The 22729-nt window shown below is 47.0% G+C and overlaps 1 protein-coding gene across 1 annotated transcript in view; it reads left to right on the top strand.

Moving 5' to 3' along the window:
• Positions 1-22729, top strand: part of ZFAND3 (zinc finger AN1-type containing 3) — a 621127-nt gene that overhangs the window by 207164 nt on the left and 391234 nt on the right. Inside the window, exon 2 of the mRNA XM_085610242.1 lies at positions 13604-13644. Coding sequence (XP_085466368.1) covers positions 13604-13644 — 41 coding nt within the window. The remainder of the gene's footprint in view (positions 1-13603; positions 13645-22729) is intronic.

Genomic DNA, 22729 nt, shown 5'->3' with positions numbered 1-22729 from the left:
TTAGAAATACAAATCCAGAGAATCCTCCCAGGCAGTCTGGCTCCAGCCACAGAAGTAGTAAAAACTAGTTTTGACTGTGTCAGGTAGGGGAGTGGCAACAAAGCCGACCCGAATCTGACGACAGGCCAGCCCGAGGACAGCAGGGCCAAGCCACATTAAAACCGAGGATCCTACATAATTGTACAGTAAGACGAAGAGTAGGTGCTGAGCAAGGATGGAGAAGGACTGCAAGAAAATAGATGGTGTTAGGTTTTTCTTCAGTCACTAGCTAGTGCAGCGGAAACATCTGGTGCCTCCACCGCTACCTTGTCTGAACATTTGAGGGCCTGGGAAGACTCCATCTGAAGAAGGCCCTGCTAGAAGAAGAATCTTCCCCCTGCAGGAAGAGGAGGATGTGCTCAGTACTCCTGAATCCCAGGGATTGAAACTGCTATACAAGGGTCAAGAGGTTGGACTCTTGACACAACAAGCAGAAGGACTCCTGACACAAGAGTACTCGGCTGACTGTAGAGGACTAGACCCTGGAGGAGGCCTGGCTGGAGAGAGACATGGTGCCCCTAAGCCTGTTTCGAGGAGCTAGAAGCTTCAGGACTGACCAGAAAAAGCTTTCCCAGCAGCTAGTGAAGTCTAAAGGTAAACCCTGTGACTGCCCGCTTAGTCTATCTGATCTCCATTGTAGCCTGAAATTGCGCCTAAGCCCCCATTCCACAGTTATCTGTTGCTTTTCCCATAGTACTTGATCTTTTTTTTAAGTGCTTTTTGCCTCAAAAATTAAACTATATCTCTAGTTCCCATTAATCTATTTTGGTGAAGGTGGTGTCTTTTTGCTCAGTAAAATTTCTCTATTTTGTCTGAATTAGTTTCAGAATTTTATAGTGTTCTTCTTTACTTTATAATTGCTGGTACTGCTTGAACTTAGCACACATGATTGCCAGCGCTACTATGTTTTGAGCAGAGGGTTTCTCAGAACTGTTTTGAGTTAACCAGGGTGTGTTTATTGATTTTGGTAGATATGCCCCTTCCCAAATGAATACGCCCATTTCTGATAGAGAGGCTCCTGGAACTCATTCGGGCAGGAGAGTGTGACTCCTCGCTCCTTGGCATGGCTAGAATCGCCTGGGCACGGGCGGCACATCAGAGGGAGTCCTGTTGAGATCTCCAAGTGGAGACGGTTCAGATGAGTGTTTGAAGGGAGGATTGAGTAAGATCTGACGTTAACTTGCTCAATAAATCACAAGTAGGGTAAACCAGAGTGCCAAATGGGGGTGTTCTTTTAATAAGAATCTTGAAACTGCAAAGTTCAACACCTGTCCACTTATTGAGGGGGGGTAGCTGGTTAAGTGTATTAGGGCTGTTACCGCCCCACTAGTACTGAGGAGACGAGTGTCCCTTCACTAAGGAGGGAGCCAGCATCTATGTGAAGGAACACTTGCTGCAGTGATGGTTTTAAGGAAACCAGTTGCAATTCTTTCCTTGTAGACTCTCGCACAAATGCCCACTGTGAGGCAGACTTGAGTTTCTTCAGGTTTGTTTCCATATATTTGAGAGTCTTCTTGTTAAATGTGTGTTTCTAACACTAGCCCCCAGTGTTTTGTTAAATATTCTTGGAGCAGTGCTCCGGGTTATTTTCTGAATGATCTAGACTTTGTGTACAGCTGCTTCTCTATCAGGCTTTGTAGGTGTAACCAGAGTTCATGGCTGTACATCTTGCCAGCTTGGATTGTGATTCCAAGCTCCTCCTTGTAAAGGTCTAGTATGTATATGTATATACTCTACTGAGCAACGTTTCACAAATCTGTGCCTTCCCTGGGCCATTTGTCATTTGTCCTCTTAACATTAATGTAGTCCTCTTTTTTTGTTCTCTTGTCATTGTGGTTGACTTGGATGGTCCTTGTGCCATTCATGGCACACATATTGTATGTCCTCTGTATTTAATTGAAGGGACCTTGGTTTATCATACGTGAGCCAGTGGATTCTTTTGCTCCAGAACCTTCACACATTGGCTTGAGACATTGTCAGCCTCATATTACATCAGACCACAGGAATATTTGAGTTTGTTTTTCTATTGGCTGCTTGGGTGTCATCCTGCCTGCAGTGCCACGCATCAGGGATTGTTTTATACCTGAAATAAGGTAGAGAGCGGCCTAGCAGCACTGGGGAGTGAGTGCTATCAGAATCGTGTGTAAAATGGATGCCACAGAAGAAGGCGCAACCCTTCCCAGGGCTGGGCTTAAACAACGTAGCTGTTCAACAAACCTGTTGCTTCTTCGAGCATCTGCTTTGTCATTGGCTTAAGACTTTCTTAATCTTTCTCATCTTTGCTCAGCCCAGTGAAGTATTTATCTCTCACTTAAAGCTACTGGCAATTGGGTGTATCCTTCCGCCTGCACTGGAGTGCGCTTGGATCCTTTCCACATGTCTTGCTCTAATGTGCTCACGCTGAATACAGTAGGTCATTATATCCTGAGCCATTGGCTTTCCGGTGCTTGTTTTCTTGTGGCATCTATTTGTCAGATGATTTTGTCTACACTTGCTCCATACAACAAGCATTGCAAAGCCAATTAGTTTGTCGTTTGTGTAGTGTGTGGACGCCCATTTCCAATTTCATACAAGCGTGAAATCTTTGAGATTCAAGAATGGCTACAATTCAAAATGAGCATTGGCAGATCGAAACGGATCGCAGTAGGTATGGTGCGCGTGCACATGCTGCACAAACGGAAAACCTTTTGGCTGACGCCATTTCTAGTTTTAAATTGTAACAGTCATTCATATAATTTCTAGACCGCACAAGTCTAAATAAAAAATCTGATTTGAACAGTTAATACCAGCATACTGATTCTGCGAGGGGGCATTGGTTTTGAGGCGTGAGGCCCCCGTGCCCACAGAGTCAGCATGGACATAGCTGTGGCAGCATCAGGGCAAATCTTAGATATATTTCTCCCATTACTTCATTCAGTCCTTCACTCTTCTATCCCTCCACTATCCTTTTCAATTAAAATAACAGACTAACACGTTCATTTCTCAAATTCCATATTCCACTACACTAACTCACTTACCACTAATCCTTTATGGGTTCCACTGTAGCGTGCTACTCGCCAATAAAGCGTTTCAATACCTCATCAGGGTTACAAGCGCTATATAAATGCAAACCTTTTTTACCCCTCCCCAACCCTTCTCAATCCAAATAATTGATGAACATATCCACCACTCATATTAATTTTATGTTTCACTATACTAATCCAACACTAATCCTTATGGGTTCCGGAGTAGCGTGCTACTCGCCAGAAAAGCGGTTCAAAACCCCATCAGGGGTAGCAAGCGCTATATACCTACAAACCTCTTTCCCTCTTCTATCGCGCCACCTACCCTTCTCTATCCAAATAACTGAATAACCTATCCACCACTCAAATTACTTATTATTTCACTATACTAATTTTCAACACTAATCCTTTATGGGTTCCGGAATAGCATGCTACTCGCCAGAAAAGCGCTTCAACACCCATCAGGGGTAACGGGTGCTATATGAATGCAAACCTTTCTTCCCTTTCTATCCCTCCACTATCCTTCTCACTCCAAATAACTGACTAATATCCACCACTCAAATTACTTTTAGATTTCACCAAACTAATTCACCACTAATCCTTTATGGGTTTCCGAAGTAGCGTGCTTCAACACCCCATCAGGGGTAACAAGCGCTATATAAATAAACCTTTTTTCCTCTGCTATCCTTCCGAATCCAAATAACTGACTAACGTATCCACCACTTAAAATTGACTTGCATGTTTCACTATACTAATTCAACACTAATCCTCTATGGGTCCTGGAGTAGCGTGCTAATCGCCGAAAAAAGCGTTTCAACGCCTTGTCAGGGGTAGTAAGCGCTATACAAATGCAATTACAATACAATACTTTGTGGTTAATGGAGTCGCTGAATCGTCATCTCTTTGTCGATAGAACATCTAATCTGCATTCGAGAGAAGACTTACAAAAGGACAGTGTGGCCGAACCTCGCACGCAGCCCACCTGGGAGTCTGGGCAGCCCCTGTGTGCGGGCCACTAGTAAAGGAAGCATCTTGTCTCAGTCTTAGACATTATCTTCAGTTTGGGGCAGAGAATCGGGAACTGACTTTCCCCTTGCTCAGAATATTCAACGCACAATGAATTAGCCCTGTGTATGCGCATCATTTGAGGGACCCGAAGCCAAGCATCCTTCAGGCTTGTGGGGTTGAATGCAGCTCGCTGTCCTCTGTTAATGGCCCTCGTTCATTAGGAAGTTTTGAGGGAATTAAGTGGGGCATATTTTAGTTCCTGTCACAATGGCGACTACTAAAACTCTGTTAGTGGGACGTATAGGAGATTTACTCGCCTGCTGCTTCCCATTATATAAAATGATGGTACTCCATAAAATGAATTTGCCCCATCAGTCATTCGCCGTTCGTCTTTGCCGGTTGTTAAAAATGTTTTAAGATACCAACACCACTGTTTTTCAGCATAAAGTTAAGACTTTTGAGGGGAAACACAGAGTAATCAGTTACCTTAGGGACTGACTCACCACCCAATTTATAGCGAGATCTGTCTCCATATGTCCCATAAGTCCGCATCAATCAGCTGAAGTTTTCATGTCATGTGGCAGCGTGTAAATCCTGAAGGATGGGGAAAGTAACTCCACAGCATCCCTGTGTGCAGAGCCTGTGCCTGGGACAGCGCTGTGTGGATCAGTCTGATGACGTTTCCACAGCAGCGCATGTGGTACTGGACGTCTGCTTCAGGTCCTTGCTGCAGCGTTTCTTACAGGGGTTTTACAGTGGTCCATGCGCTTGGTGTTGAATTGTAAATATCTTTTCTGATGAATGCTTCTAACCGCAGATTCCGCACATTTTAAATACCCTTGGCCCATACTGGATCCAGAACGTTCGGTAGCATTTGCTCTCGCAGGCTGACAGGGGGCGCCATCAGACTCTCTGGCGGCCTCATACTACCTCTGAAAGTGATGGCACGGATCCTTCTATGGGCACCATCTCTGTTTATAGTGACCTAAACAGTGTTTCCATCTTCTTAACCTTTGCACAATTGATTGAAACAACCCCGTCTTTTTACTTTTTATAATATTGGAACACATGCATTTTATATTGTATATTCATATGTGACCTCATTGCAATGATTTTAACTAATTGTGCATTAAAAATTATCAATTCAATAAAAAAAAAAAAATTATTTCGGCCTTTATGGCCATAAAAGCACAAAGAAAAGAATACAGCACAGTTTATACATATAAATCTTACAAAGATAAAGTGCACGTGCATTGCAGTATTTAAAAAAAATTCTGAATATGGATATAAAAGAGGTACTACTTAGAAATAGACATTTTATAACATTTAAAAAGGGAGTTAAAAATGATAAGTTTTATTTACAATAAAAAGCTAAAGTTATCCGATGGATCTAGTTTTAAATATGGATAAATGTACACACCACATAGAGAATAAATATCGGGAGACTGAATACACTATGGGCAGACTGGTGTTGTATTTTAGGAGCCTATAGGCCTCCACACAATGCTTTGTCCCAAGGTTCCGGCATACCTGTTATAGCCATCGGTATCTTACCTTCTTGTATGCCGGGCAGACAAATAGTACATGTTGATCGGTCTCCGGATTATCTACACGGACCGGACAGCCCTGAGCCAAAGTGTTTATTTGTAAAGGCACACAGTGGTAATACACCATGCCTAAATTGTAAATACAGTTTTTTTGCAAGGGGAGGCTGTATGACATCAAGAACAGGTTCTAACTTCTATTGATCTTTAGCGTCTAAAAAGGATAGGGTCAATATGCCAGTGTCAGAATTGGCCTTTATCTGGTTAAGTTTAAATTCTCTAAAAATCTTTGACAAGGTCTTCTTGGGAGTTATCGTGCAAATTGCTTCAGCATTAACCCATAGATCTCCCATCCTCATAGCAGCCAAGGTGTTTTTAATATAAGACAGCCATGGGATTTTGCCAGCTCTCTGTAAATTTAGGACCTTCTTTAGCTCTTCTCTAAAGAACTCCAGTTCTGGAGTGCTCCAGATACATCTCCAATAGAGAAGAGGCCTAAGGGCAGCTTCCTCTGCAATTGGGCTAACCCCAAGGTCCATACGGAGTGGTGTAATTTTAGGGAGACCTAGTAGCTGCCTAATAATAGAGTTATACATTTTCTATCTATCTACTTGTGCGCCGACTTTGGTTCTTTTTTTCCACACCCTTTGATGCTCCGAACTTATGTTGGTGTCTGACTTTACAAGCATTTTTTTCACAGACAGTGTGCCATGGGAAATGTCTGCCCTGAAGATCGCAGGCCTTAAACCATGCAGCGATTGCAGGAAACACATGCCAATCAATGATCACACGTCTCCCTCCAGGGTCTAGAGTGTGAGAGCAACTCTGTCCTGTGACAGATGCTCCCAGATGTACCCGAAGGCTACCAGGAAGTGGAAACAAACTGTTCTATGTCTAGCACAAAAAACAGGACCAGTCACACCCCACACAGCAAACCCCCTCCCACTCCAAGCCACAGCACCCGGTTCTGCTCCAGATCACTGTCCCGCGGCTAAGTCTAGGATGAGTACTGCCATACATGCAAGACCACGGGTTTCCGCCCCATCACTTCTGCTGCAGGGGGTAGTTATACATTAGACTGCACTATAGACCCTACTCTGCCCCATCTTTGGACTCTGAGCCTGTTCCCGGTCTGGTCCCAGCGTGTCCAGAGTTTCCTGTCTGTTTTCCACCACTTAGCGGATGGAGGCTTTCGTGGAGGCCATATTGCAATTTTACCTGACTATGCCAGCTTCCTCTTGTGCGTATTAGGGTCTCATAGAGCTGTGGGGTAGGGCAGTGCCCATTCAGAGTTCGCTAGCAGGGCCTTCCCTCTCGCCATCTGGCACTATTCGTTCTCCCCCTAGATCCATACCAGCGCTTACCCCTGACTCCACTTCTGTGCCCGTGCCTCATTGGTTCCACCTGCTCTGGTGCCAACCCAGATTCCAGTGGCGCTTACTCCAGATCTAATGCAGGTATCTGATCTGGAGCAACATCAACCTGTTCCTTGTCTATATCTCTTACGAGATCACACAGGTGCAGCACCCAGCTTTAAATAAACCCATCTTCTCCCTAAACACTACTAATTATTGAGTTTGGGCAGCTATACTGCAAGCAAGATAAATGGGGGTGCTGCTTGTCATGGCTTTGTAAATAATGCGGCTGGTTTTTAAGATTGCGCAATGGGCAAGGTATCCACAGGTGTTCTTTCAGGATGAGCATGATGTGATTCTGTTTCTTCAGCCCTGGATGAGGCATGCTGCGGTATGTAGAGTACCCTACCAGGGTGCCACTGTGGAGCTTGGGAGGCAATGAGAATGCAAGAGTATGAGAGGTCTTGAACGACAGTTCTGAAGTCTTTTTCAGGAAGAAAGTTTCACTTTCATTAGAAGAGAGTGTCTGTGTTTTTTGGCAACATGTTCCTTGAGGATGAGTTTGGTGTCCAAGGTGATCCAAATTAGTTGACTTTCAGTGAAATATAGGGCTTGACATTCTGAGTTGATGTCCTCTGGCAAATATTGAATGGTGTCACCCTTCTGTCATCGCTGGGGTTTTTCATCAATGAGTCAAAATCCTACTTTCAGCCTGCACGAGATACACCTCATAGGGGTCCTCCTGGACACTGTGGCGTTCCAGGTCTTTTCAGTCCCGCAACGAGTCCAGTTCATTCATTTATGATCCTGATATTTCCAGCTCACTCGTGGGTTACTGCACGGATGATTCTGAAGCTTCTTGGCCTTGTGCATCCTGTGTGGCCTGCACTGGTGTCTCCACCATTAGTGGGTTAAGCACTGGGGTTGCTTGCCTCTTAGAAAAACATTTGTAAGTAAAAGGAGGTGGCCCGTGACCTTCTGTGGTATCTATTGGTCACCAGCATGAATTGCGGCAGGCGGTTCTCCCTGTCCCATCCAGAGCTCACTGTAATGACTGATGCATCGTCTCTGGATTAGGTCAAACATGTGGGAGTGGTGGCGATCAAAGGCCTTTGGTGCCTGGCGGAGCAGAAACGCCACATTAATCTTCTGTGGTGGGATCTGAAGGCCTTCCTCCCCTCATCAAGGTGAAGCTGGATCAGGACTTGCCAGACGACACAACCGCCATGTGGTACTGCAACAAGCAGGGCGGTAAAGGATCACTAGCCCTGTGCCAGGAAATGCTTTAACTCAGACGATGGCTTGAACTCCAAGGGAGCTCTTGAACTCCCAGTAATTTGGTGGACTCTGAACACCAGAGTGGACAAACTCAGCTGACATCATGTGGCAAATCACAAATGGCCTCTTCATACAGAGGTGGTTCAAGAAGTCTTCACCCAGTCGGGTGTGTCTTGGCTGGATCTTTTCACCACTGAAGACCGTGCGTAGTGTCAAACTCCAGGGCACAGTAATTTCACATCAAGGTTACCTTGGGGCTGTGTTGCACCTGCAGTGAGACGTCAGTTTTCTGAATGCCCACAGCCTTTTCCAAAGCTCTGAAGATAAGGACAGACCAGGATCAGGTCATTCTAATAGCCCTAGATTGGAACAGGCGAGTGTGGTACTCTGACCTAACAAGGTGGAATAATTTCCTTACTGTCATTCTACCTCTTCGGGAGGACTTCCTGTCTCAGAAACAGGTAGAGTCTCACAGCAACATAGTCACAGCCGGTACCTCCATGCATGGAGATCGAGCAGCACCCATTGAGCATCTGCCTGCTGAAAGTGTTTTGTATTCTTGTGGCTGGACCCCCATTTACCAAGTCTGTTCATTCAGATCATTGGGTGCAGTTATTGGCCGAGTGTTGATGCTTTTAGGTTGATCTTCTTCAGGTCAAACTGTATGATGCGTTTGTTTATCTATGGCCCAGCAAGGCTTTGCCGTGAGCATTCTTTTAAAGGTTATTTGTTGGCCCTTTCATCAGACTTTGTCGTTCAAGTTATCAGTGGTGAGGCATTTTCCTGAAGGGGCTCATGTATATGTCCCTCTTGAGCCCTTTATTATGCCACAATGGGACCTTCATTTGGCAATGTTCTTGAGATAAATGCCCGCCTAGCATATAGACAGCTGCTCATTGCGACTGCTGACCATAAAGGCAGTTTTCCTGATTGCAATTACTTCTGTGCTTCGTGTGAGGGGTAGTACCGTCAATGCAACCTTCTTTCTGGACAAGTTAATGTTGCAAACTTGTGCATCGTTCTTTTCCGAAGGTGGTGTCCTCCTTTTCACAGATGCCACTCCCTCTGCCTTGTGCACTCCACCTCACCCCTGTGTATAGGCTGTGATGATTAAGCTGTCCGTAAGTAAAGCGTCTCTGGGAGGATTATCCTGTGCATAAAACATGCTGTGTTGTGGCCAAAAGAAATCTTCCGAGGATCTTAAGGCTCATCCCACCAGATCCAAGGCTGCCAGTCCAGTGTTAAGGAGGGACGTCCTGGTGTTGGACTTCTGCCAGGCTGCTACATAGGTCAGCACCATGCTCTCCATTGGTCGGCTTGCTTGTCTATCTCATTTCCTTCTTCCTCTTCAGTAACTTTCATCTATTTTCTATTATCCTGCCTCTGGAGTGTTTCATTTTTGCCATGTTCGGATTGGGTGACTGCCAACATTCATTGCTTACATTCAAGGAACTACTTTTTTCTATTGCTCTCAGCAGTCCCTGGCAGTGTTTCTTTGTTCCTCTCCAGACCCATGTTGCTCCCCCAGCCCCCAACTCATTACATCTTCTTCCTCTCCCCCATCCCACTTGTAGGCTTTTTTTGTTTTTAAAAAGAAGAAAAAATCCATTTGATCTTTCATATTGCCCTGCTCAGCACTGTTCGTCAGTGCCATTTATGTCCTCACGTCATACCTGTCCCACCACTCCTCCATTGCTGCTGTGCCCCTCCGCATCCATTTTTTTTTTATTATTCCTTGCTTTTAGCGTTTGGCAGCTGCAATTTGCCTCCTAGCATATTTTAGTTTTCCTGCTTTATCACCCCAGGTCTGCCATCTTGGAACTGAATATGACTGTCTCAGAACAGAATTCTTTTTGTCTTGCTGCTGTGCGGGGAATCGTTTCTCTCTGCACCTTGATGCCAGCTCAGCTATGAGACCACAATCTGACAACCTCTGCTTGGGTCCCAATGTGATAAACTTAGCTTGCTTTGGAACTGTACGCCCAGGGTGGCACCCCCCTCATTTTAGGGTTTGGACGCCCAGTATGCGTATCCTATTGGCTGTCACTCTGTCCTCCAGACTCTCAAGCTTGGCTTTCATTCACCCCATGACTGGCACAGCTGCTTCCCTGAATGCAGTGCTGTGCTAGGCTTCTTCTCAACATGTCTCTTTTCAGGACTCGGCTGAAGTAAGTTTCCCTCTAGTTTTCCAACTCTGTCTTCTTCACCAGTGATCCTTGACTCAGGTTCTCCAAAGCTGGCATCCATGCTCGCTGCTTTCGTGCTAGTGCTGGTCACTGATGAATCAAGGTTTTCATTGTGTCCATAATGAGTGCTTCCCTGGTATCGTTCACTGAGGGTACAGGAGTTCGGTGTCCTCCTTTCTGTGGCTTTGCGGGGTCAGGTCCCACTGCACCCCTCTTGGTTGTGTGATGGTGCCTTCCTCCATGGTCAGTCCAGACCCACATGAGATGGCTGACCCCTCGTTCCCCCCTGATCCTGGGCGTCGGTGGGGGAGAACAGGTGCTGAAGGAACAAATCCAATCAAAATGCAGTCACCCGCCTGCTCACTGCACATTCTGGGATTTTCCTTGTCCCCCGTCATGCCCCAGAAAGGGCGCAGCCCCAGAGACCCAGGGAGCAGGTCTAGAGCAGTGTGTCCCATGCTTCATGTTTTGGTTATCCCAGTGCTGCACACCACCAAGGCTTGGTCCTGTTGGTTAATGCTCGCCCGTGTGCCCTCCTTCCAGTGTGCCCTCCTTCCAGTGTGCCCTCCTTCCAGTCTGCCCTCCTCCAGTGGCCCCCCTCCCGTCCAGTGTGCCTATGTCCAGTGTGCCTCTCTCTAGTATATTGTATAGCAATTTATTTGTATTTATTTTGAATGTCTTGTATAGCGCAAACAAGACCCTTGCGGGTATCAGAGCGCTTTACAGGGGTAGAAATAATAAACTAAAGAACACTGCAAGTCATAATTAAGTCTTGATATACAACCAGCCATAGTGGGAATTAGATAACTTTCTTGAATGTGTTTGGTGATTTTATTCCTGATGAAGAGTGGTCCTGTTCCATGTATCGCTTTGTGGGTGATGCAAAGCAGCTTGAACGTGGATCTTCTGGCAACTGGTAACCAATGCAGGGCTTTCAAGGCAGGGGAGATGTGGTCTTGCAGTTTTATATGCCAGAGTAGTCTGGCAGTTGAGTTCTGAATCAGTTGTGGTCTTTTCATGGTCGTTCAAGGGGATCTGTGGTACAGGCTATTGGCGTAATCGAGTTTGGACAAAACGAGAGGGATGGTAGCCTGGACCTTGTGTAGAAATCCCAAATGAGGGAAGATTTGTTGCAGAGTTTTCATAGTAACAAAGCTTGAGCTTGTTAGTTTGTCCACTTGGCCATTCCTGACCAGCTTGGAGTCCATGGTCATTCCAAGGTTTCTTACTCCCTTCGATATTTTAGACGATCTTCCCAGATCATCAGGCCACACAGCAAACGGGTGGGTCATAATGTTTCCAATTGCACCCTCACGTCAGTATATCTGTTTTGGAAGCATTGAGTTTGAGATGGCTCTACGTCATCCATTGATCCAGCTCTGAGACAACTGAAAATTGGCGAGTTTCCAATGTCTTTTGGGCATTCCAGTTGAAGAAGTATTTGTGTGTCATCTGCGTAGTTCCAGTTTCCCCCCACTCCAGTTTCCCCCTTTCCAGCGTGCCCCCCCAGCGCACCCCCCCCCCCCCCAGCGTGCCCCTCCTGCATTCTTCAGGCTCAGGCACCAGAGTGGGAGCTGAGGAAGCTGGACTGCTGCAGGAGAGCCAGGCTGAAGAGAAGTGCTCTAGAAAGGCCGTTGAGGAGTCTAGGGCTGGATGAGATGGAGTGTCCGTGTCACCTTAGTGGGAGCAGCGCACACACATTTCAACGCAGAGGAAACACTTGTTGGCTTAACTTTTCAGACTCCCACCTTTGTGAAATGCGACCACCTCATCTGCTATGAATGCAGGTGAGAACAGATTGCATGTATGTGGGGGGTAATGTCTACCAGATGAAGGAGCGCTTCCAGGATTAAAGGCAAAGAAAGGAATACCCCGTTTAAAAACGCCTTACTTCAGTCTCAAATGCTTGAGTTTCAGCTAATGGGGCCTGTCGCCTATGGAGGAAACCTTACTAACCAGGTACAGAATGGAAAAAGAAACTTAGATTTACTGTTGGAAAATAAAAACACTTCTGGAAAAGTTTTGACAATTCACCTATCTGGAATTGCCGTGGCGCAGAGCGGTGTTAGTGGTCATTCTGTGATCTTCCCCAGAGGCTTGCACTCAGTGCCCCATGATGGAGTCAGTGTACTGGCTGTTATTATTTAGGAGGAGATGGAAGGAGCGTTCTTCAGAGCCTCGAGATCTAGGTTTCAGTATTGGCCTCCCTACTTTAGCAAAGTGTGTGATCCTCGGCAAACTCTCGGATCCACGACTCCGTCCCCTTGTCTGTCAAATGATCGTGGCTATTTTGAGCCTATTTCGTATGCGCGGTCTGCCATACAAGGAGATCTGTTATCTTATATTGACTTAGTGCTACGCTTCTGACTCCTAAATTCTACAGCTCGTTAGTGTGCAAGGCCATCTGCGACACGGCACTGCAGTGGGAACGAGTGTGTTGTACGTAGTGTGCAAGGCCATCTGCGACACGGCACTGCAGTGGGAATGAGTGTGTTGTACGTAGTGTGAGTCCATCTGCACCACAGTACTGCAGTGGGAACGAGTGTGTTGTACGTAGTGTGCAAGGCCATCTGCGACACGGCACTGCAGTGGGAATGAGTGTGTTGTACGTAGTGTGCAAGGCCATCTGCGACACAGCACTGCAGTGGGAACGAGTGTGTTGTACGTAGTGTGAGTCCATCTGCGACACGGCACTGCAGTGGGAACGAGTGTGTTGTACGTAGTGTGCAAGGCCATCTGCGACACGGCACTGCAGTGGGAATGAGTGTGTTGTACGTAGTGTGCAAGGCCATCTGCGACACAGCACTGCAGTGGGAACGAGTGTGGTGTACCTAGTGTGCAAGGCCATCTGCACCACAGCACTGCAGAGGGAACGAGCGTGTGTTGTACGTAGTGTGAGGCCATCTGTACCACAGACTTAGTGGGAACGAGTGTTGATTTGTTGTATGTAGTGTGCGAGGCCATCTGTACAAAAGCCCTGCAGTAGGAACGAGTGTTTTGTCATACGTAGTGTGAGGCCATCTACACCATAGCTCTGCAGTACACAGAGTGTTGGTTTGTCGTACGTAGTGTGAGGCCATCTACACCACAGCACTGCAGTACACCGAGTGTTGGTTTGTACATAGTGTTTGTTGTGTTCTGTCTCGAGCTGCAGCCTCTATTAATGGCTTCCCTTTTCTCTCTCCCCACAGGTCCAGCAAGACCATGAATCTCTGCTCCAAGTGCTTTGCTGGTAAGTGCCCTGGGCGCTGTGTTGTGCGTTGATTTTTTTTTTTAAAACAGACTTTTATTAATTTTCATGTGAAAAGCATGCACATCTCCATCGCCCAATGCCTGGACGATAACAAGGATCAAAAAGAAATATCATCAGCAGTTCAACAATCGCAGCCTAGCCTCATATCTACCATTCCATACAATAGTTACATTATCCTACCGCCCACCATACATGTATCTTTCAATACAACAGAGTGTAACAGCAATCCCCCCCCCCCTTATTGCTGTGTTGTGCGTTGATGCCCCCATTGCATTGCTGACTCAGACTGCGGGCAGGGGTTGTATTTGACTGCCTGGCAGAGTGGCATTTGCGTGGCGCTGATTCATGCCTGCACTGGCAAGGTGCCAGCATGTCTCCTGGAGACAGACCATGAGGCTGCAGGAATCTGTGCCACGCTTGGCGGCCAGCCACCCCAGTGTGTTCTCTGCTCCTGTTTGCAGTCACTTGTAGCGCCTCTGCCTGACTTCTTGGCATGGTGTTGTCACCAGCTGCATCTGTTTAACTGTGTTTAATGTAACAAGAAGTCTGATGTGCCTGGGGTCTGTTCACGCTGATGCCCACTTTCTCCCCCTGGCTTCAAATCGGGTACGAAGAGCAGGATTGGTGCTGTAAGGAGCCCTTTCAGCTGGGCATGGGATGCCCTCCTGTTGGGACCCTGGGGTGCACAAACGTCACCCACCAGAGGGTGGTTTAGTGGGGTGCAGCCATCTTAGGTTGCATGGGTGTAGAGTGCTGTAGAAGTATATACAATAATCCCAGAGCCTGGTGATCATGCGCCTCGTCCCCGTGCCAGGCCCCCCGGCCACAGTCCTCCTGTCCAGCGTGCTCACAGGCCGCTACCCTCTGCTGCCTTAGGTTTGTTCCTCCTCTGCTTGTTTTCCACCTTTCTACTCGTTTTTTAAACCCTCTATTTCTGACCTGGCTCTTCTTCTTTTTTTTTTTTTTTTTTTTTTTTGCAGAATTTTATATAGCGCGAATTTGACCCGAATCCAATCAGGTATCAGAGCGCTTTACATAGCACCAGTTACGTTGCATTAGGACACACATTCATTATTTGTTAGGCACGGAGAGATTAAGTGATTTGCCCAGAATCACAGGATGTTCAGCGACATTACCGAGACTCTAACCCAGTTGCCCAGGTCCGAGGTCGAGCGCCCTAGCCGTTAGGCCAACTCCTCTCCTCTCTTCGACTGAGACGTCGCATCCACAGCGCAGGGATACTCGAGGGGTGTGACAGTGCTGTGCTATACAAATGCGGATTGATAGATTGGTGCGTGCTGATTATTACACCCAGTGGCGGCTGGTGACATTTGAAAGTGGTGTGACGTAAAGGTTCAGGATGAGTACCCTGTGGCGAGCGAGCGTAGCAAGTAAGCCCAGCTGCTATAAGCGGGTTTTTGGGGGGTTCTCCCCTGGAAAAAAATTGAAAAAAGTGGACAAATGGTTCATTTTTAAGCAAATTTGAGAAATCAAAAAGGTTAATAAAGCAACTGTGAAAGTGTTATGAAATCAGTAAAGAGATTATATATAATGACGTAGGTAGCTGCTTCTTCAGCATAACCGGAGAATTTCATAACACACTTTTTAGATACCAATGCTGAGTACCTCACAGATTCCCTTATTTATTGATTTACCTCCACAAATGAAATCTACTGGGTAAACGCAAGTTATTGGGGCTTCTCAGACTGGACAAAATGAGACCGCAAGGAATAAGCATTAAAAGGCAGTAGGGCACCCTAGAAGGCACTTTGTCTCATTTAGGTCCCGGGTGATTCCATTGGTACCAGGTGGTTAGGGGTGATTTATGTCACTTGATCTACGTTGCACACTTTGTTGTACAGCATCACATAGTGTGTTAGCGCATACACGTTCTGACCAGTGTGACGCTTTTGTTTATTGGAAGCCAGCTAGCAGCATGCTAATAAAATACAAAAGCGTAAACCATGTCAGAACCTTTGCAGGCTTGCACACTATATGTATTTACTTCCATGACCATCACTACGGTGACCGAGGGCTCAAGACCCGGTGGGGCACCTATAGCAGGCGCATGAAAGCGAATTGTCTGTTTAAACTCTTACTTCAACTACACAAGCATTAACATGAATCATTGATAAGGAATGGACTGTACAGAATGGGCAGCACCAGCGCTGGAGGAGTGAACCCCCATTGAACCCCACCTTCTCTTGCACAGAGAAAAGAAGACCCCAGAGCGCAATGTCGGCATGAATTGTCAAAATACATGAACATGTTGAACACAAGCCATACTGTCCTAGCGGAGACGAGCTGCTGAGTGACGCTTGGTGGCCCTTTTCACGTGCAAACGGATCGATCTGAGAAGAAATGAGGCGAGGTATTGAGCAACCATTAAAGTCAAACGTATTCCCCATTATCTCTTTAATAAATGTACATTCGCCCGCCCTCGGAGTCCTGGTCATCGTCACTCTTATACCAGGGATGCTTTACTCTATTGTATGTGTTTGCCTTCCTCAACAGCAGTGCTAAACTATACACCCAGTCAGTGACTTCCGGAAAAGTAAGAGTATATGTCCCTGGGTCGAAAGTAGGGGGTTTGGGGTTTCAAACGAAAACGTACCCAATAGCCATATGTTAATTTTGTTTTAAAAACATCACGTGCAGGCATTACGAAGGGAAACAAACTGTATGCTCCACTATGTGTGCATGACAGCTGTAGTTTCCAAAAACACTACTTAGGTGCATGATGCACAAAATACGTCACCGCAAGTTATGTACCACTCCAAATTCTGTAAAAAAACAAACTGGGCAAAAGCCCAGTACACCAACCCTGCTTAATTTGGCACTCTCTTAATAAATTAGTTCCACTCCCCGCAGTTTATGTACTCTAATAACTTGATGAAAAAGTATCCATGCACCCACGCAATCCACAGACCACTCACGGAGTGTGGAACACGTCTGTGGTGCCAGAGAATGGAAACGCCCGAATGAGCGACCCGCAGCGATAGTAGCAAGGGCCTGCCCTGGCACGGTACTTTTAAAACAAAAACAGTATTTGGCGCTGGCTGGGGTTTAAGGTACCTCTTTGTGAATAATACCTTCTCAAAGCTTATACATTTCATCAGTTTAATATATTAGCGTTCCTTATGCTGCTCCGACCACGTTTTCACATTCCTTCACTTGCCAGTCAGTTGAGTTGGCCTGAAATATCCTTTACTGTCGCAATTACGTTTTCTTCTTTTCAAGTTTACATGAATGCATTGTATCAGGATTGGTAGAATTATTTCAAATTTTGGCCTGGAAGTCGGTCAAGAGAGGCAGTTTCACACATCTCACCCAACCCAAATGGCTGGCCTCTGATCTCTGACGGTCTGCACGGCTTCAGAATGACACAACGCGGTCTGATACTTTCGTTGTCTTAATTTAATTTGGATTTCGAGGGATTTAAGAACCCAAGGAGGGCTATGTACCTAAGCACAAGCAAAAACATTTGAGTTGCACACATTTACAAACTTCGCCTTCACTGGAGCAGCAACCCCTCAGCCAATACTGGCGCTGCTCCAGCGGCGCCAGGATTGGCTTAGAGCAGGGTTATGTGCCGCCCGCCTGCCCATTAGGAGACCGAGGGTTGAGCCTTGGATCAACCCTCGCTCTCCTAGTGGGCATGCGCCAGCCAGAGCAGACACTAGTGCGCATGACTGGGCATGGCAGAAAAATTCACCAACCTTCACCAGTCTTGCGCACTTGTGGTACTCCGGTGCTGCCTGCCCCTGGTCTGAAAATGCATCATGCATGTCAGTCAACATGACGCCGGACCGTCCACCCCCTTCAGACTCTGAATGTCAGTTCTCCCTCGGCGTCTCTGAACTTAAGTAAACTGAGTCAGTTTACTTAAGTTCACAGACACCGAGGGAGCTGCGGGCGGCTTGTGAGGCAATGCCCCAGCGCCTAATGGACGCACCGCCACTGTTCACCTCACCTGGACTACATACGCACCTGTGTGTTGAACTAAAATGCTTAAAATAAGAAAAAAACAGGCGCAAAATACACCTATTTGACTGTTTTGCACACAAACCCCCCTGATTTACCTGCTCGAAATGTGCTCCGATCCAGGGTGATGGGCGCGTCTGATGGACACTTCTATCAGCAGATTCTTCATCTTTAGAATATTCCCGTGGCGCCAGGCTGGGGCCAGAGAATTCACCAGCAGTGCTCCTGTGCGCTGGTAGGTGGCGTCCAGTGGTCCGCTCAGGCTCTGTACCACCCCAGAAGTGATGAAGCTGAGACGCATATAAACGCTACGCCTTCGCACTTACATCACAGCTCCAGATCATATGACCATTGCACCCAAAGGCAAGCTGAAACCAGGAGGCCAAGCTGTACATCGCTGAGCACAAGTGGTAATTTTGGACATCACCGGGGTTCACCTTACAGTCCAAGTAGCGGGCCCAGCCACAAGGCTGGTCCCTCGACCACTCCTTGCTGTTCAACATCTTCATCGGAGTCCTCAAAGTCCAAGCGTTAGAAATCAAAACGTAATTTAACCTCATCCCGCCACTCTGATTTGAAAGAGAAGGTGCCAATATTTAAACTGCACTCCTTCAAAGTCACCGGCCATGATGCTCCCCACGATTCCATGACCATCATTGTCCCTACAGCAGATTGACACCTTCAAGGAGGCCATACTGCACATCTTAATTGCCCTTTCATTTCTCCCCAGCGATCCTTCCACCCCACAGAGCCACAGGGCGCTCTAGAGAGGCCTTCAGTCCGGTTACTGCGGACTGGTCCTCCCCGGACACCATCTGCCCCATAGGGACCAGCTACCAGGCCCGTTCCCATGCTGTATAAGCTTCCATGCTGGTTTCCACCACTGACGCCAACTGATGACCATTTCTGAGGCCTGTGTCAAACTCTGTGCTGACATTGGCTTGAGCTCGCCCGATGACGTGCTACAAAATAACTAAAGTGCAACCATTTGTCATGCTACGCGATTCTAACCAGACACTTACCAGCAGAGGCATAATTTTCTTTTTGGCTCCAACTCTGATCCCCAGAGGAGCAAGCAGCCCAGAATGCACCAGAAAAGTGAGCACCTTACCATCAAACAGATCTTCACTCCCCATTTTGGAAAGTGCCTCATTGGTGTTGGTGATTCGGCAGTTAGCTGAGGCACTAGAATTACATCTACCCTTCATTGAGACCAAAACAAATGTTCTAACAAGCATTTAAAAGCTTGGGCCATCTACTTCTCAGCCCTTGCTTCCTTTTAACAATGCCCTCGCAGACACTTCGAATAGATACTTGGCCGAAGACTTGCTGCCCGCCTTTGAATAGGCAGGTGGCCAGACGTTGCAGATCGGTGCTTGGTGCTCTGTTTTTTTTCTCACCAACTTCCCAATCAGGTCAAGCCTAACTCATTTCCACCTACACCCTGATGGGAAGTTAAATGGGATTGAGGTGTTTAGTAAGAGCATGTTTTCATCTTACAGCCTAGGATAGCGATCGGTTAATGTTTGCTGGGTTGCTTCATACATGCCCTCTGGGACATGGCCAGCGAGCTCTTGCTGGCAGTCGCGGAAGAACTTGGAGCCTCTTTGGCTCAGCGGGTTCATGGTGGATGGGACACAGCCAAATGTGTTATCAGCACAGGTCTGGATGCTATGGATTGCCTGGGGATGGCAGTCGGTCCTAGTGTCTTGCTTCATCACCATGTCTGGTCGTCTTGTCCAGGAGTTTCGGGTGAAGCACTGGCCTTCCTCGTGTGTATTCCCTGTGATGGGTCCTTTCTTTTCAGTGGGAAGGCATACTCTGCATTGAAGAGCGTTATCAAAAACAGAGCTACAGCAAGCTCTTTGGGACTTTTGACCCCTGCTAGACAGTTCCTACGTGAATTCAGAAAGTTCCATGCCTATTCCAGTGGGCTGGCATGTAGACGGAGACCGTTTTCCCAACCAGTACAACAGGCACCCCAGTACTTTTGAGGCTGTAGACTGAGGTCCAGCAGGCAGCGTGGAGGCCCGCAGGGCCATCAGTCCTCCAATTCCTCTTTCCCTGCTACAATGGTCTCTAAACCACTTTAGTTTGCTCCTAGTGCTGCATACCCAACCTAAGCATAAGACGGATGGGTTTACAGATACAAAAGGTAGAGCCCAGCTCTTTTAACTTTCTGTCCCACCCACTGTTCCACCCACACAGGGCGGTTTCCCAACGAGTTTCTGTCTATGCTGTTACAGGAGGTGCGTCTGTTCTTGAAAGATGTCATTGGGAGGGTTCTGGACTGTGAAAGGGGGAGGGAGTCTACTTACTCACACTATTTTCTTGATCCGAAGGAGGACCGGACTCTCCAGCATATTGTGGACCACTCGCCTTCAAAGGCCTTCCTGCAGAAGGACAAAGTCAAAATGCTCACAGTCTAGATCCTTTCTGCGGGGACGTAACACAGGCCCCTGCAGCCCCCCCCCCCCCCCCCCGGGTGCGGGGGGGCCCCAAGCAGCCCCCTCAGCACAGCACTCTGACTGCAGGGCTTCTGATTGAGCCAGGAAGGGGGGGGTGCCTTGCAGGGAGGCCCCCCTCAAGGTTTGTTACGCCAGTGCCTTTCTGCTCTGAACCCAGACAACTGGATGGTGTCTTTAGACCTGCAAGTCTTGTATTTCATACACCCAGCTTGCAGTCCCACAGATCTGTAGTTCATGGTAGGCCGGGAGCACTTTCGGTTTCTATTCTCCCTTTAGGCCTCACCAGCACTCCTTGGTGTTAACAAAAGTGATGGCTTTGGTCGTAGAGAATCCTCAGACGTTGGGTACACCTGCATTGCCAAACCTAAATGGCTGGCCGTTTAAGGCGGAATGCCGAAGTCCGTCATGGACCTCTTAACACCATTATGTTCACTAGCAACGAGCCGAATTCCCATCTGAATCAAGTCAGAGTCTTCCATTTCTTGGAGCAATTCTGGACACAGTGGAGCTCAGGGCTTTCACTATGCTATAACAAGTCCAACACATTCGAATTATAATCCTGACATTTCATGTGCCATCACAATAATAGCACCTGTGATGCTTCTTGTATCCACCTGGTGATCTATGCCAGGCCTCGCATACGGGCCCTGCAATAGAACCTGAAGTTCCAAGGGGCCCCGTTTCAGTGTAATCTCACTAATATCATATAGGTCGCAGAGAAGACTGCTGGAGACATTCAGTGGTGGCTGCTTGAAAGCAATTGTTCCTGCGGCAGACTCTTCCCCCATCCTCATCCATAGCTAACTGGTGACAAGCGTTTCTGCTGGGCGGGGGAGGTCATCTGGGGGAGTTGGAGATCAGGGGCCTCTGGTCTCTGACATAGGGCCGGTTTCACATCAGTCTTCTGGAGTTGTGGGCCATCCATCTGGCTCTGAGGGCCTCCCTGTCGGACATCGGGGGAGGCTGGTGGAGGTTCTCATGGACAACACCATTTCTTTGTAGTACTGCAACAAGCAGTGCAGAGTGGGTTCCTGTGTCAGGAGGTTTTGTGCCTTTGGAGCCTGGCGGAACCGCAGGGCATTCTTCTGACCGTAATTCACTTGGCTGGGTCTCTGAATGCCAGAGTATACGAACTGAGCATGCAATGTGTGCTGACCCATGATTGTCCATCAAAATCCAAGGTGGCCCAGGAAAGTTGCCCAACAATGGGGAAAAACAGTGATTAGATCTTTTTGCCACCCTAGAACACGCTGTCAGAAATTTGGCACAGTGGTGTTTCAACAAGAACATTATTGCTCAGTGGCTACCGCATTCAGGAACAAAGGTGAATTTGGTGACATTTGCTTACATCTATATCCGAGTTCTCCATAGTCTGTCCTGGAGGGCTGGATCCATGCCACATTTTTAGCATATCCCCATTTAGATAAGTGCAGTTATCTTAAAAATCTGGCATTGATCTGGCCCTTCAGAACCAGCTTTGGAGAACCCTGATCTACCTCAATATATGCAAGATGCCAATTTGGTTCTGTCCAGTACACTAAATACTTGTATGGATATCGATGCCCATAAAATCTGGTACCGCTGCAAACTTCTCTTAATCCAGGATTAGTAGTGCTATATCTTATTGCCAAGGATAATATCATACAATTGGATGACATATTACCTTGCGATTGGTCAGATCACATCATCAGTATCTTGGAAAAGGTGTTGTTCAGACTTGGTTAACCTCGGAAAAAAAAACAATGGGCACGTGAGTTGAGAAACCTCAAAGTAAATGATCTTATCAGGAGCAGTAATCTTCTGCCGCCACCCCCTAACATGACAAATCTCAAGGGAACTCACCGATCACTACACCCACTCTGACTGTTCTCTTCGATGCACTGGCTCTCCTGCACCTCAAAAGAATCCCTAGCAAGCATTCTAAATGCCTGGTTCAACGTCTCCCTCAATGCGGAACGACTTAAACTCAGACTTGATGAAAGAACGTGGAGAAATTCTCCCTCCCTAGACAATCTCAGACAACTAAGAAAGACAAGGAAAGCTTATAACAAACATATACTCACCGCCAAATCTGATCACTTTAGATCACAGCTGGACAAGGCCAAAAACAGACCAAAAAAAACTCTTCGAAATTAGCAATCAACAAAACACCACTCTAACCAACTCGGGGCACTCAAGGACTCAATCCTAAGCAGCGAAGAATTTTCAGCCCATTTCATTGAAAAAAACAAGAAAGATTTAAATTAGATCTGCAACCCACACTACTGAACGGAGCTGATGGCTGCAGTTACTTCCTCACCAGATTCAACGCATGCTGGCCCTTATCAAGTAGGCCCACGCAGCCATACTGTACATGTGCATTCTCTCCCAGGACCGTACATCACTCTATGTCCTGAAGAAGTTCATTGTATATGAACGAAACACGTTGGCTGGCAATTTTCTGTATTTGGATTCGTATGAAAATAAAGGATTCATTAAGACAACCTAATCAAGACTATATGACTTATTGACAAACTATCTTCATTAACGGGTCCATATCTTGGGTTCTGCAACTCTCCCTACCAGACTTACAAAATCAGGCTCTCGCCACCTTGGTGGAATTGGTTGCCTAC

This window comes from Triturus cristatus, chromosome 6 (assembly GCF_964204655.1).
Source record: "Triturus cristatus chromosome 6, aTriCri1.1, whole genome shotgun sequence".
In the NCBI taxonomy this organism is placed as follows: domain Eukaryota; kingdom Metazoa; phylum Chordata; class Amphibia; order Caudata; family Salamandridae; genus Triturus; species Triturus cristatus.
The sequence above is the reverse complement of the archived record's forward strand: the minus strand, read 5'-3'. Positions and strand labels throughout refer to the sequence as shown.